Source organism: Solanum lycopersicum, chromosome 10, assembly GCF_036512215.1.
Source record: "Solanum lycopersicum chromosome 10, SLM_r2.1".
Lineage (NCBI taxonomy): Eukaryota > Viridiplantae > Streptophyta > Magnoliopsida > Solanales > Solanaceae > Solanum > Solanum lycopersicum.
The window spans coordinates 58445439-58462315 of NC_090809.1; the positions used below are offsets into that span (position 1 = coordinate 58445439).

At 29.3% G+C, this 16877-nt stretch overlaps 1 protein-coding gene across 1 annotated transcript; it reads right to left on the reverse strand.

The window, feature by feature from the left end:
* Positions 1-14156: 14156 nt before the first annotated feature.
* LOC101245998 (abscisic acid receptor PYL4-like) lies at positions 14157-16132 on the reverse strand. The gene has a single exon (XM_004249017.5). It carries the CDS (start codon positions 14931-14933, stop codon positions 14322-14324), a length of 612 nt encoding a protein of 203 aa, XP_004249065.1. The 5' UTR covers positions 14934-16132; the 3' UTR covers positions 14157-14321.
* Positions 16133-16877: the final 745 nt, after the last annotated feature.

A 16877-nucleotide genomic window follows, 5' to 3' on the forward strand; every position in this document is an offset into this window, starting at 1 on the left:
TTTCGTGAGCGAGACATTCATATTTTATATCAATAGTATATTGTGATCCAAAATTCTAAGTTTTGAGCGAGATATTCATATTTCATATCAATAGTATGCATTTTCCATAAAGAAAAATGAGCAAAATTCTAAGTCTTGAGCGAAATATAAGTATTTCAAATAGATTTTATATAGTTTTTATACAGAAAAATGTGAGAAAATTTCTCAAGTCTTGAGCAAGATTTTGAATTTGTTTTGAAAAAAGCCTCTTGCTTATATTTTATATATGAAAATCTCCTACTATCTTGGTAAATATGAGTCTAATTTCACATATATGGATTTTTTTTCCTTCTCAATATTAATTGGACTAAAATAAGTTAAAACTAGAGTCAAGGTCAACTGACAAACTCTTATGAAGTTAATTTCTAGGTTTATTTTCTTATAAGTTAATCAATTACACATTTAATTTTTTTCTTTATTAAGTCTATACATGATAAATTAAATAATTTTATATTTTTTCACTTAAGTTACTCGTGGATCAACTTTTAGGATAAATATCCGATCAAGTATAATTAGGTTAAGTAATGTTCAATGACATTATAGATTTATGTCATGTGTACTGTATAATAATTTATGGTTGAGATTAACTTAAATTGTATTCTCATTATAATAATAGCTTATAAAATAACAAAGTTATCAACTTTTTAAAAAAAAACAAAATTATCAAATAAAGCAATTTAAGTGTACCAAGCTAATATTTCCAAGAAAGAAATTAAGATTGACGGAAATATGCAAACTTCTTGACTTTTTACCCGCTAAACTTCTTCTGGAGTAATGTCACACATGCTTTCTCCAAATTCTGAAGTAATCTCCAAAAATAGATCAACCTTAAAAACATCATTGAATTCTAAGGGCCCTTTTGGCCATAGATTTTTCAAATAATATTTGGAAAAAAACATGACAAACTGTGTTTGTCCATACACTTTGTCATTATTTGGCAAATATCCCAAATTTCCAAATACTAGTTTTTTCTAGTATTTGGGCCAAATCTCATTATTTGGGATATTTTAAAAATTGAAAGTTGACGCCAAACTTTTATCTTTTACAAAAACACCCTTTATATTTGTTGCTTACGTTGTATTACATAATTTTTTTTACATTAATTCCAAAGCAGTGATGAAATATTCGGTGAAAGAAATGATGATATAATTATTGATGAAAATGATGAATAATCGCTCAAGATAACAAAGTCATGTGTTTTATCTACTTCACGATGTATGAAATGATGCTTGTACTCACTCAAAATCACCACATTTCTCTAGTATCATGGACACTATTTGTTATTGTTGTAACAAAGATCCGATTGACTTGTAATACAAACTTATAGTTAGTTTTGATATTTTTAAAACTTAAGAGTATAAATCATATTTTTCTAAAAAAGTAAAATATATTTTCCAAATGCTATGGCCAAAACACAAGGTGAAATTTCATCCAAATTTTCACTCAAATAATATTTGTCGAGAATATTTGAAAATTTATGACCAAACGCTAGCCAAATAATAATTCAGTTAAAGAACATGATAATACATTTTTAATTTATTTTTTTTGGAGATTTTCATATAATTATAAATATATTTATTCAGATTCTTCAAAAGTGTCAAATACTTTAAAATTAGAATTTATTTAAAAAATTCAATACAAGTACAAGATTTGGCAGATAAAAAAGTCGAGAAGTTTGCATAATCCCGTCAATCTTATTTTTTTCTTGAAAATATTAGCTAGGGTACACTTAATTATTTTATTTGATAGTTTTAAAAATAAAAATAATTGACGAATTTGTTGTTTTTATTATTAAAATGAATATAATTTAAATGTATCTCAACCACAAATTATTATATAATATACATGACATAAATCTATAAAGTCATTAAAAATAACTTGACATAATTATACTTAATCAGGTCTTTATCTCAATTTTCAACTATATATTAGATCTTTTTTAAATAGAGTGAATTGGACATGACAAAATAGAGTAAATTAATAGATAAACGAATTATAGATCCGTTCAATTTAAAAATATGATCGGTTCATATGATCATATTTTTATGTATAAATTTTGTCACCTTATTCAAACTCCTAAGCACAAAGGTGTGAGTTATTAAAAATAAGGTTGAATTCATAGGCAGAATCTTAAAGATATCAAATTTCACTTAGACATTTCAAGTTGGTTTTGTTCATTTTAAACACCTCAAATAAAGGTTCGCTATGTCATTTTGACACCTTTTTGTCAATCAGCTAAAATTACAAAGTGTGTAATACACTTGCGGATGACATGGCATGATGACTAATTAAAATTTGTCATCTGACATTTGAATATAAAAATAATAATTTTAAAATAAATTATTAAAAAATAACTAATTTTTCAGTAAAAAAAATAAATAAAAATTACCTATTTTCAACCATCCCACCCCACCCCACCCCTACCCTATCTGCCTTACGTCCCTTTTGTCTCCCCAACTCTACAACCATTTTCTTGATTCTTCTTCAATTTTTTTTAAAAAATCATTAGATTTTCGATTTTTTAATTGATTTTGAAATTTATAAATGACATTCTTCTAATTTATTTTTTTTAAATGTGTCTCTTATTCTAAAAAGAACTTTTCAAAATTAGTATGATGATTTTTTAAAATTTTGTTCTTATAAATGTTTTTAAAATTAGTGTGATAATTTCTTAATTTTTTTTTCATATTTTATATGATCTTTTATCATGAATTTTCATGGGGAAGGTAGAATTAAGTGTTAGGGCTAAAAAGTGAAGAAGAAGAAGAAGAAGGAAAAAAATCCTAAAAGAAACCCTAACGCTCTCAAAATGGGTGCAACACACACAACATATCAAGTCAGCAAAAAGTGTCAAAATAACATAGTGAGACTCAACATGAGGTGTCTAAAATGAATAAAATTTAGTTGAAGTGTCTAAGTGAAAATTGATATCAACTTTAGAAGGCTACCGATAGATTCAACTTAAAAATAAATGAGAGCGAAGACTAAAGCTTCATATGTTTACAATATACACTATGATATACACATATCACAGTAGTATTTACGAAAATCAGTATGTAATAAATGTTGATATACATGATAATGATATATATATCACATGTGTTAAGATTCTCATCAGTTTTTGTTCCTTTTGGTTATTCAAAGGCCGTTTGGGTGATTGTCAATGGAATTCATTTGTCATTGGGGATTCCATACTTTGTTCCTTTTGGAAATTTAATTATCTCCAAGATGTAACCCTTATATATATATATATATATATATATATATATATATATATATATATATATATTAACAAAAGGAAAGCTTAACCTAAGATGTATTAGACAAAGTGCACAGATATCCGATTTTGACGCTTCCATTTATGTTCTATCTGTCTATAACCTAATCTACATAAAGTGATATGTAACAAGTAAAAATGAACGTAGTACAAAATTATTGTAATATTATCATCATCAATAACAGTAACAAAAACAAAAACAACAACAAACTCTGTAAAATTTTATTAAGTGGGGTCTAGAGAGGATATAGTAAACACAAAATTTATCATGACCTTGTGAAGATAGAGAGGTATTTCTGAGCATCAAATCCAATTAGTACAGGAGAAGACGCAATGAAGGGAGCATAAAAGTTAATAAGGAAGCAATGTAAAAGTCTAAAAGAAAGAAACAATAAAAATAATCAAATAGTGTAATAATCGAAATACAAAATACACATATGGCTAAAACTAGTAGTGAAGACACGATATTCAATAAGGGATTTAAAATTTGAAAAAAATAGATATACGAAGTAGACAAAGGGGGGTCGACATCTATTATATCTATCTAAAAATTTATTTTAACCTTGTATAAATAATATAATTTTTCATCGAAAATGATTCAAATGAGCCCTAACTGTAAGGTGGCTACGCCACTGGCTAAAATTACAAGAATATGTCTCGTACTAAGCAACAAATTATATCCCTACTAACTTTCTACGTAAAATTAAATCAATAAATCATTTCCTAATTTTTATGCCAATAATTTTCTCTCTTTTGTGCTAATTGTTAAAAGTAATTAGTTCATTTAGTTAGTTAGTTATAATTATAGAGTAGTTAGTTACAATTTAAGAAGTTAGTTACTTGAAAAGAGTCTTGATTAAATCTTCTATATAAACACTTCATTGTATCTCAATATGGATCAATAATATGAATGAAAAGCTGAGATATTCTCTCTACTATATACTCTTCTTCTTCCTAACTCATCTTCTCTTCGATTAATCTGTTTTTCCTCTCCTTCATCTTCTTCTTCTCTCTTTACTTCATAACAAGTTCATGGTATCAGAGCAGGGGATCTAACCTATGAAATCTGAATTGCTTCCGCTAATCAATCGTGAAAAACATTGAAGAAATCTAAATCTCTGAAAAATGGCTGGAGATGATGAACCAGTTATTGTTCAAGAGAATGCCAATCGAGCTGCCAACATTGGTCAAGAAATTGACTACAATCATCCATTGTTCTTATCTCCATCAGATGTTAGTGGAAATCAAATCATTTCATTCCAGCTAACAGGTATGGAAAACTATGCAATCTGGTTTCGATCCATGCGAATTGCTCTACTAGGAAGAAATAAACTAGGAATGGTAGATGGATCTTGTGATAAAGAAAAATATAGTGAAAATATGTGGAATCACTGGGATCGAGTTGATGCCATTGTTCAATCTTGGCTGATGAACTCTGTTTCTAAGAGTTTACTAGGGGGCATTATGTATGCAGCCACAGCTAAAGCAGTTTGGCAAGATCTACAAGAAAGGTTTACCAAGGTAGATGGTTCAAGAACCTTCAACTTGCATAAGGAAATAGCCACTCTAACTGAAGAAGTGAACTCTGTAACAGTCTATTTCTCCAAGCTCAAGACCCTTCGGGAGGAATTTGAGGCTTTGGTACCACCACCTGGTTGTAACTGTGAAAGATCTAAAGAGTTCATAGTGCATTTGCAAAAACTGAAACTATTTCAGTTTCTGATGGGGCTGAATGACTCTTATAATCAAGCAAGAAGTCAGATACTACTCATGAGTCCATTAACTTCAATCAATCAAGCCTATGCTATGGTGATGGGTGATGAGAGTCAAAAGTCTGTGTCAGCTATGAATGGAATCTTGGGTGCAAATCCAATGTCACATACAGGCAACTATGAGTCTGCTTTGTACAGCAGAACAAATGGTAATCAAAAGTTTACAAGAAATTCTCATTTGTATTGTGATGTTTGCAAAATAAGAGGACACAATAAGGATAATTATTGGAAAATAGTGGGATATCCCCCTGAATTCAAGTTCAAAAAAAGGAAATTATCTGAAGGTGGAAGTGTAGCTTACAATGTGAGTGCAAAAGAAAACACTCAAAATGAGGTACTTCAGGCTGGAAATGAGCAATCTGAGTTCAAGTATGGTTCTGATACGAATGTGTTCAGTCATGGAAAAAATTCAAGTAGCATGGATCAAACTCAGTCCAAACCAAGTCGAGTTGAGGCTAGTCACTTTACACCAGATCAATACAATCATATAGTACAGATGCTAGCACAACACAGTCCTCAAGTCAACCAGAATTCTATGTCTAACACAGCTGCAAACACAGCAGGTATGACTAACTCAATGGCTATGAATGTGTCTCACAAACCTAATTGGATTGTGGACACAGGAGCAACAAATCATATGGCTTCAAGTTTAGAGCTACTAAACAAGTTATCAGTTAATAAGTTAGGCTATAATAGAACTGTTGAATTGCCTAATGGAGATGAAACAAAAGTTACTCATACTGGATTAAGTAGTATATCTGATGGCAGTACTATATCTAATGTATTGTATGTGCCAGAGTTCAAATTTAATTTGTTATCAGTTTCAAAACTAACAAAAGAGTTACAATGTTCTGCTTCTTTCTTTTCTGAATTTTTTGTGTTGCAGGATCTCTTCACTGGGAAGGTGAAGGAGATTGGTAGAGAGCAGAATGGACTATATTGGCTACTAAATAAAGATGCAAGAAGATCTATCAGTCTAGCTGCTCAAGATGTTAAGAATGTGTCAACATACAAGATAAATTTGTGGCACAAAAGATTAGGACATACATCTACTTCAGTGTTACATAAACTGTTTAACATTGAGCTTACTTCTATTAGAACTTAGATAGGAGATTGTGTAGTATGTCCTTGTGCTAAACAATGTAGATTACCTTTTCAGAATAGCAGCATAAAAAGTAATAGTTGTTTTGAATTGATTCACTTAGATCTATGGGGTCCTTATAAAACCAATACATATGATGGACACAAATATTTCTTAACAGTTGTAGATGACTATTCAAGATATACATGGATATTTCTTTTGAGACAGAGATCTGATGTTTGTGTATCCCTTCAATATTTTATGAATTTTACTAGAAATCAGTTTGGTAAAACAGCTAAGATAGTTAGAACTGATAATGGAACTGAATTCATTAACTCTTTATGTGAAAAATTATTTAAACAATTAGGAGTTATTCATCAAACAACTCGTGTATATACACCCCAACAAAATGGGGTAGCTGAAAGAAAACATAGACATATTCTTGAAATAACTAGAGCCATTAGGTTGCAGGCTAATATACCTATAAAATTCTGGGGACATTGTGTCCTAGCTGCAGCTTACTTGATAAACAGGTTTCCTAGTTCTGTGTTAAAAGGAGAAACTCCCTTTAGCAAACTTCATGGAAAAGAGCCTTCTATAGCTCATCTAAGAGTTCTAGGGTGTTTATGCTTTACTAGAATGCCAAACCAATATGATAAACTTGAATCAAGGTCTATAATGTCTGTTCATATGGGATATTCAGAGGTGCAAAAAGGATATATTTTGTATGATCTAACTAATAAAGTGTTCTTTGTTAACAGGGATGTCATATTCAATGAAACAACATTTCCATTTGGTAAAGGAAAACAATTAGAACCTGTGTTTAAAGACACTCATTCAACCTTAGATCATGCATGTCAATGGTCAAGTATTCCTGTTACTACACCTACTCAACAAGTTCAGCAACTCATACAATATGAAGGTAGGGAATCATGCCAACAAAATGAGGAAGAGGAGTTAAGGACTGTGATAAATAAGGATACAACACAGATCCCTTTACAACCATCTAGAAAGTCTGGAAGAAGCAGTAAACCACCTATTTGATTAAAAGACTTTGTTTCTCTCAATATTGAGAAAAAATCAGATTATGGCATTCAAAACTATATAAGTTATGAGAATATTTCTGACAAATATAGTGCATACATAGCTGCAGCTTCGAATTATACTGAACCAAAGTCCTACAAAGAAGCTGCTAAAGATTCAAGATGGATAGAAGCTATGAAGTCAGAAATTGAAGCATTACAAAGTAACCATACTTGGGATTTAGTAACTCTTCCTGAAGGAAAAACTCCAATAGGCTGCAAGTGGATATTCAAAATTAAATATAAATCCACAGGAGAGGTAGAAAGGTATAAACCCAGACTAGTAGCTAAAGGATTCAACCAGCAAGAAGGTATTGACTACCAAGAAACATTCTCTCCTGTAGTAAAGATGAAGACTGTTAGAACAGTATTGGCACTAGCTGCAAAAAAGGGATGGTGTGTACACCAAATGGATGTGTTTAATGCTTTCTTACAAGGAGATTTGTTTGATGAAATATACATGAAATTGCCTCAAGGTTTCACAAGTCAGGGGGAGAAACAAGTATGTAGACTTGTGAAGTCATTATATGGATTGAAACAAGCCCCTAGACAGTGGAATGCTAAGTTGTCTAAGGCATTAGTGGAGCTTAAGTTTAAACAGAGTGAGTATGATCAGTCTATGTTCATCAAGGAAGATGAATCTGGAATGGTGATTATTCTTGTGTATGTGGATGATCTATTAGTCACAGGAGATAGTCTAAGAATTGTGAAAGAAACAAAAGAGAAGTTAAAACAGGTGTTTAAAATGAAGGATCTTGGAGAACTAAGATACTTCTTAGGCATTGAGTTTGCCAGGTCTGATCAAGGTATACTTATGCATCAAAGAAAATACACCTTGGAGCTTATATCAGAGACAGGGCTCAGCAGTTCTAAACCAGCTGCAACACCAATGGATACAAATGTTAAGTTAACAACTAAACAGCTTGATGAATATATCAGATTAAGAAATTCAGGAAAGTTCAACTCAAATGATCAATTAGCAGATCAAGGAGCATACCAAAGGCTGATAGGAAAGTTGTTATATCTAACTGTGACAAGACCTGATATAGCATTTGGTGTCAATACTCTAAGTCAGTTTCTTCAACAACCAAAGAAGTCACACATGGAAGCTGCCCTAAGGATTGTAAGGTATGTAAAGAATCAACCAGGGTTAGGAGTTCTGCTGTCCAGCAACAAGAATACAACTCTCACAGCCTACTGTGACTCAGACTGGGCTTCATGTCCTCATACAAGAAGGTCAGTGACAGGTTACTTGGTTAAATTTGGAGATTCTCTATTAACTTGGAAATCAAAGAAACAAACAACCATTTCAAAAAGCTCTGCAGAAGCAGAATACAGGAGCATGGCAGCCACAGTTTCAGAATTAATTTGGATCATAGGTCTGATGAAAGAGTTGGGAGTAAACTTGAAACTACCTGTTGATATTTACTCAGACAGCAAAGCTGCTATACAAATTGCAGCTAATCTAGTGTACCATGAAAGAACCAAACATATTGAAATAGACTGCCACTTCATAAGGGTAAAAATAGACAAAGGATTGGTAGCAACAAGATACATATCAACAAAAGATCAACCTGCTGATTTACTTACAAAAGGTCTTAATACTGTTCAACATTTGTATCTCAATTCCAAGCTAGGAACTTGTAACATTTTCACACTACCTAGCTTGAGGGGGAGTGTTAAAAGTAATTAGTTCATTTAGTTAGTTAGTTATAATTATAGAGTAATTAGTTACAATTCAAGAAGTTAGTTACTTGAAAAGAGTCTTGATTAAATCTTCTATATAAACACTTCATTGTATCTCAATATGGATCAATAATATGAATGAAAAGCTGAGATATTCTCTCTACTATATACTCTTCTTCTTCTTAACTCATCTTCTCTTCGATTAATCTGTTTTTCCTCTCCTTCATCTTCTTCTTCTCTCTTTACTTCATAACAAGTTCACTAATCATTTAAATCCAAAATGAGAAGAGATAGTAGAAGGAACCATAGCAAAATAACAAAGTTGAAAGCCCAAATTGGTGAAAGCATAAATGAAAAAGTTGGGCCAACACATGGGCATGCACGTGACATATTCACACTAAGAAATTCACTCTCTCAATTATAAAATATCATCTATCATCGTGACATATTTAATATAATTTCACAAATATATCAATAAAAAAAATTAAAAAGTGATTTGAATATAGATTTTATCATGTTACCTTATGCAGATAAAAGAAATAATTTTTGATAAACCCTTGATTTAATATAATTTTAGAATATTATGTTTAAATTGTAAGTGTAAAATTTAAAAAAATTAGAATAATACTAGCTATTTTTCAGTTGCAAAGAATCAACTGTAGCTATTTATTGTGAATTTTTCTCATAATACTTTTGACATTAACGTCCTTTGGATACTTTTTTCTTTTGTTATGTTATTCTCTTGGAATATATTTGATTCCACCTCCATTTTATTATTTGGTCAACAACTTAAAAAATAGTCATTACAAGCTGTTTGTTTGATTATTATTATTATTATTATTATTATTATTATTATTATTATTATTATTATTATTATTATTATTATAATTATTATTATTATTATTATTATTTAGACAGTTAAAAAATATTTTAAAAATAATTTTAAATTATTAACTATAGTGATAATCATCATTTTTCTTTATTTCCATTTGTAAGGAAATATTTTTGGGACTATTCCGCTTTGTGTTTGGGAGTTTATGCCATAATCCCTCTTTGCTGTACTCATTTTTTCAAAAATAAATAAATGAAAGTGAGATTTAAATGGTCCACAGTTAAAATTTGAAATTTCAAAATTCATAATTGTGAATTCAGACATACAAGTTTTAAGTTTTTATAAATTAAATTTATGTTGGATATTATAAATCACAATAATTAACAACTTTAATACATTTAAAAGACATAAAAATTGGATCAAAGAAAAATTAGTTGACTCAATTCTGTGCCACATAAATTTAAATAGGAAAGCAGTTTCTAAATACATAAATTTTATTTCAAAAAAACAATCAAAAACTATATATTCAAATTCACATTCAATATTAGCCAGTTTAATATTCCGAATCAAACCGAATAAAGGGAGAGAGTATCTTATTCCACATCGATCTGCAGTGGGGAAAGGCATAAATCTAAAACTACACTGTTCGTGTGGGGCAATTTTCAATTGCAGTTGTTAAGTCACTTTCACATGCCATATGCATGCATGTCTTAATAATTATATGATAAGTTCATCTTCTTTTCTTATTATTTACCAACCAAAAAAAAAACTTTATATCAAAATAATGTTCTTAAATAAAGGTGATTTTATGTCCGCAATTCAAATTTGAGATCACTAATTAAGAATAAAAGAATATTTATAGTCTATCACAATTTGCATTGATGGATAGCTCTTAACATCTTCAATCACTAATATAAAAATTGATGTTTAGCAGTAATTAGTTAATAATAATAATTTAATTATCTCTAAATATGTTTAAAAACAATTAACATTATTTATAAGTGTCTCTAAAGTCTATAACTATATTAAATCTAATGATAATTAACTAAAATCAATAAAATATTTCTAACATTATTTATTAATAATTATATTCAATATTGCTGCTAAAAGTTTATTTTTATTATAGTAAATAATCACTTGGAGATAAAATTAAAATGAATGGCCTAGTCAATTTGACTATTGAACTCTTTGAAATATAGCATTTTGATATAAGAAAATTGTAACTTAATTAGGAGTATATTTCAAGTAGGAGTATTTTTTAAACAAGAGTACTATATAAGTTTGAAAAGTTCAACTTTTCGATTTTGATTAATTTTCAAAATTAATCAGATTAAATTAGTTTAAAATATTTTAAATTAAAAAGTTGAATATTCATAAAATATTTTTGTTACAATTTTCACATATAAATATGTTTAGAAAATAGTATATCTTGATGTATAATACTTCTCCTGTCTCGAATTATTTGTTCACTATTAAATTCATATACCTATTAAAAAAATATTATTAATATAGTGAAATTATTAGCTTACTTCTATTAATTTTAAAGTTGATCAATAAAAAACTTAAAAATTTTAAAAAGTTTATGTCTTAATTTTTGTAACCTTCAAAGCCGCAATTAGCCAACTAATTAAAGAGCCCCAACCTAGAGTAGCTAGGTGGATAAAATTATAAAAAGGATCTTGAACTAGCATGATCTAATTAAGGTTGAATATACAATATTTTGAGATTGATTCTTTTGACAAAACAAAGTAAATGTAAAGTATATTACTTCATAGTTGGATTATTATTATTATATAATTAAATATTTAATAATTTCTTAACACATTGAATTTAGGTGAGCACGTATATTATTCTATCTATTCTGGATGTTCATAAAAAAGAATGTTACTTTTATAGATAAGTCTTTACATTATTTAAAATTTAATAGTCAAGAAAATATTTTGATTCTCGTATACTTCTTCACTATTTTAATTTATATTAAGTTGTTTTGATTGGGTACAAATTAAGTTTAAAAGAATAAAGGAGAGAATTTTAAAATTTATAATTTAAATAAGTTATCAATATTAATTTTGCTATAGGTTATCTCATTAAAAATGGAACAATATATAAAGTTAAATTGTTATTAGCTGTAACAAGATGTCGTTATTTTTTTCGTTTAGCTAAAAGAAAGATGAATACATAAATCGAGACAAAAAAAATACTCTTTCCATCTCAAATTATGCAGACATAATTTTTTAAAATTGTAAGTTCAAATTATTTGTTATTTTATAAGTTCACTACAACATTAATTATTTTCCCATTTTATCTTTAGTTTTAGTAGTAAGTGTTCTTGATGACTAGAATCATCATTGAATAGATATTCACTGAGAAATTATTCCATCCGTTTAAAAAAAGGATGATCTAATTTGATTTGAAATGGAAGTTAAAAAAAAAATTTAATCTTGTGGTTCTAAATTAAAGTTATGTTAAAAATGTATCAAAATGCCCTTTAATCTTGTGTTCTTAAATATGCTAAGTGAAAAATTAAAATTAAAATATTACCAAAAAAGAAAAAGAATCATTCTTTTTTTGAAACAAACTAAAAAAGAAAATATAAACATTATTTTTAAAACAAAAAAATATAGTTTAAAAATACAAAATATAGATTAAATAGTCAAAATTCCTCTTTAATAGTGTATAGCTAGAGCCATCTTAGGCTAAGGGTGATCTAATCCACACCTATATAAATGTTTAATATTAGCTATTATAAGTTTGTATTTCATATATACATCCTTAACACAATTGCAAAAAAAAAAAAAACCAAAAAAACATGAGTACATTTTAACTTCAATTTCTAACTTTGTTACTTGATTGATAATATTTTTTTACAGACCGCATGTATATAACAAAAAACACGATAAATAAATAGAGATAAATGAAAATAATACTAAACATTACTTATAATTATCAAATGTGATGAAGTGACTAATATTTTTTCATTCTAAATCAGAGATCTTAAATTTGAATATCCTCTAAGGATGATAAGAGTGGCGTGAAGACATTGATTAATATAAATAATAAGTGGACAAGAAGTTGCACGGGGATCATGAATTAGAAAATAGTACATCAAGTTGCAATAACAAGTTGCATAAATCTATTCAAAAATTGCCAGAAGATAAGTAGAGCAACTTGCATCTATCTCTCTGTCCCTTTTTTTACTTCTTTTTTTTTTTCCTACTTAGAAACACTACGTACGTAAACAAATCCTGATATGACAATTGAATATTTTGCAACTTGCTCTTTTATTGAATTGATAAATATAATAATACTATATACTATATGTCAGCTAATTGGCTTTTCTTTCCTTAAAGTTCCCTCCAACTTGCCTCTTTTATTCTCATCAACTTGTTCTCAATAATTTATACAGACACCCTACTAACCATATACTATATTAATTAGTTCTAGTTCTTAATTATATAATAATAATAATCGTATAATCATATATGTAAATTTCTAATTATCTATCTCTCATTCTACGACTTACTCCACGAATTCAAACAATATAGTTATTTATGTTTTCTTATTATTACCATTTGGGAGGAATACTTGCCTATCTGAGAAGTAAAAGCTCTTGTTAGTTGTTACTATATATAATGTCTTTGAATCGTGAAAAGTTATGGGAATACATTGTTTGAATTTCTTTTTTACATTTATGAAACTTCAAAAAATTCCATTCCATTTACAACTTTTGTGTTCCACATGTACTTACCATATCATCTAATTTTTTCTGTCCCTACATATATCTCTTATAACTTATTATTATTCTTGTATATAGATATAGGATTGATTAACTCATGAAAATAAATTTAAGGGGTAATGTAAAGAGTAACGCGTAATAATATGACTTACATGTTATTATCATTTCTACCTTTGTCTAATGTACCACAAAAAAATAATCAGTTATTATCCTTAATCCATGTATTTTTTTTTTGTCATTCGATGTTCAGTATTTATATTAAAATCGATTAAATTTGGATTCACCTTGAAAATCTGAGAGATAAATGACTACCTAACAAAGGAGGGGAAAAAAGTCATTAAATTAATATTTACCACTTGATTACGTTGTTAAATTTATTCATAAAACAATCAAACAAAATCAGAACCGTTTAGCTTCATTTCATTTTCTTATAATTTGAATCATATACAAATAGCATAAATAATTAGGGCATTGCTAAATAATATATACTCCTATTGGCATTTCATTTCAATATTAATATAGTACTATAGATATATCCATCTTTGGACTTCATCAAGATTATGAATTGATATCTTGCATTACTTATACTTAAAGGTTCTATCACAAATAATAAACTAGCATGAAAACAATTTTTTTTTAAAAACAACCGTATAAAGAAATTAACTCTAATCATGAATTTATCTTCAAACAAGTGATGAACAACATTAGCTAAAAAGGTGCAACGATTCTTCAAATCATCATATCCTAAAAAAAAATAAAAAAAATCGATACAGTATCATTGATCCACCTCAATTAATTTTACAAAATATTTCTATCTTACTTTAAATTCTCCGCGATCTGTTTCAGTGATAGAAGATTACATTTTACAATAGTATCAACAAAAACACACGTTTCATCTTTCGTATTCCCCTTTGGTATATCAACAACGTACGATTCCACAACGATCGTTCCATTACCAAACGGTTCTGGATGTAAAGTAGTGACAGATTTATAATTCGCGAGTCGGTGGTCCCCACCGACTACGCTAAAACTAATAACGTGGCGCTCTTCGTCAAGTATTTCGAGTCTCTCCGTGCTGTTGACAGCTGGCAGCCCGGAGATAACTCGGACTTCACGAAGAGTGCCTACGTTACCGTCTCCGTCGATGAGGTGGCAGCTCTTGATGAAGTGTTTATACGCTTGAGGGTTGTCGAATCGACGGACGACGGACCATACGGTGGATACCGGTGCTGAGATCCGCTGGATCGCAGCGGAGCAGCACTGGTAGGGTCCCACTAGATGCGCGTGATACTTGACGACGGAATCTGGTATATCTGCGGTGCATGGTATTGGTGTGTGGTGATGTAGTGATTGTTTGTTACAATTACAAGGATTGTTGGAAGTGATTCTTTGGAGTAAAATTGATGATTTTTGAGGATTTGGAATCATTTTTTTTTTGTGTGAGTGTTGAATATAATGAATTTTCAAACTATGTAATAGTGGCTAATATAAGATGAGAGTTTTTTTTTGTTGTGTTTTTTCTAGTGAATGATATAGTTTTGTATAGAGATATATAGAAGATCTAGAGAGAGAGAGAAATTGGACTTTGAAAGGAAGAAGAGACAATAGGTTTCATGTGAGGATGATAAAAATAGGAAGCTACTTGCTTATAGTCAACTTACCAAAACAACCCTAACCTTCAAGGATATTCTTTTTTTTTTTAATTATTATTATTTGAATTTTTCACTATTCTTTTGGAAGTTTATTGCCAAATAATTATTTACACTAGAATTTGCAACTCATATGATAGAATGATAAATAATTTAATACTAAATTTAGATATATTTCATCCTTTCTATGATTAAAATGAAATATTTAGATATATTTCATCCTTTCTATGATTAAAATGAAATATTCATAACGACATAATTTGATTTAATCATGTTAGGATTTTTTGGAGAGAGATGTACAACAAGGTAGAAAAGGTGTAGAAACAATTGATGTAATATTCAAGTATTTCTCCTTGTTTTTTTAACCCTAATCTAGTAAAGTTAGTGTGCTTGTGATTCGTTTTAAGTTTCTTTAAATTTGTACCCTTTTATAATGTGATATGATATTGTGTCAGATCTTCATCAATAAATTTTTTTAAGTATATTTCTTTTTACGATATCTGGAGGAGGATATATAATCACACATTTAAGAAGTGTATTTTATCATTAATGTCATCTCTTTATATAAAAGTTGTTATAGATATTACATGATCATTCACCAGATGTTATATACTTATATTCATCTTATTATTGAGCAGCGTTTATTAGAAGCAACACCATATATTCCAATTTACATTTATTTTTTTTGTTATGAACTTTTCCAACTGTCTGCCCTTTTTCGACTCACTTATCAATCTAATTCTTGTATGATTTTTTAACCAAAAACATTGAAGATGTCTTAACAATTTATGTTCGTACATATTTATATGGAGTCATAAGTCATTGTCCAAAACTTTTATAACCAAAGGTTGTTAATATTCTTGTAGAGAAGAAGTGAATGAGAAGAAACAGAGAAGAAATAGAGAACAAAGAAGAAGAAGCAAGGAAGAAGAGGAAGTATGGAGGAAGGAAACGTGTATCTCCTTGTGTATTTTCTCAAGTGTATCTCATCTGTACATTCAAACTTGAATATATACAAGAGTAACAAATTGAATTCTAACTACTTTAACAACCTTCTAACTACTTTAACAACTTCTTTGATGGATAGTCCTCTTAATTACAATTATTTACATAATGAACCTAACACTAAAGCTTTAAGTGATGCCTTCCTCCCCCTCAAGTTTGTAGGTATGAATAGATTCAATACACCAAACTTGGATAGTAGATATTCATGTTGAGTTTTTCCCAAGCCTTTTGTCAACATGTCTCTTCTTGTTCTTTGGTGCTCAAGTATTGAGTTTGCACTAATCCATTCTGTATCTTCTCTCTTATAAAACGGCAGTCCAACTCTATATGCTTTGTCCTCTCATGTAGCACAAGATTAGCAGCTATTTGGATAGCTGACTTGCTGTCACTATATATAGTTACTGGAGTGTGTACTTCAACTCCAAGCTCTTTGAATAGCTTCACTAACCACACAACTTCAGCCACTGCACTTGCCATACTTCTGTACTCAGCTTCAGTTGAGCTTCTAGAAATGGTTGCTTGCTTCTTAGACTTCCATGATATTAGTGAGCCTCCCAACTTTACCATGAAACCTGTAACTGATCTCCTTGTATGTAAACAACTACCCCAGTCTGAATCACAGTAAATTTGAAGTTCTTTGCTCTTTGCACTTGATAATAGAACACCCAGTCCAGCTTGCCTTTTGATATATCTCACTACTTTGAGGGCAGCATTTAGA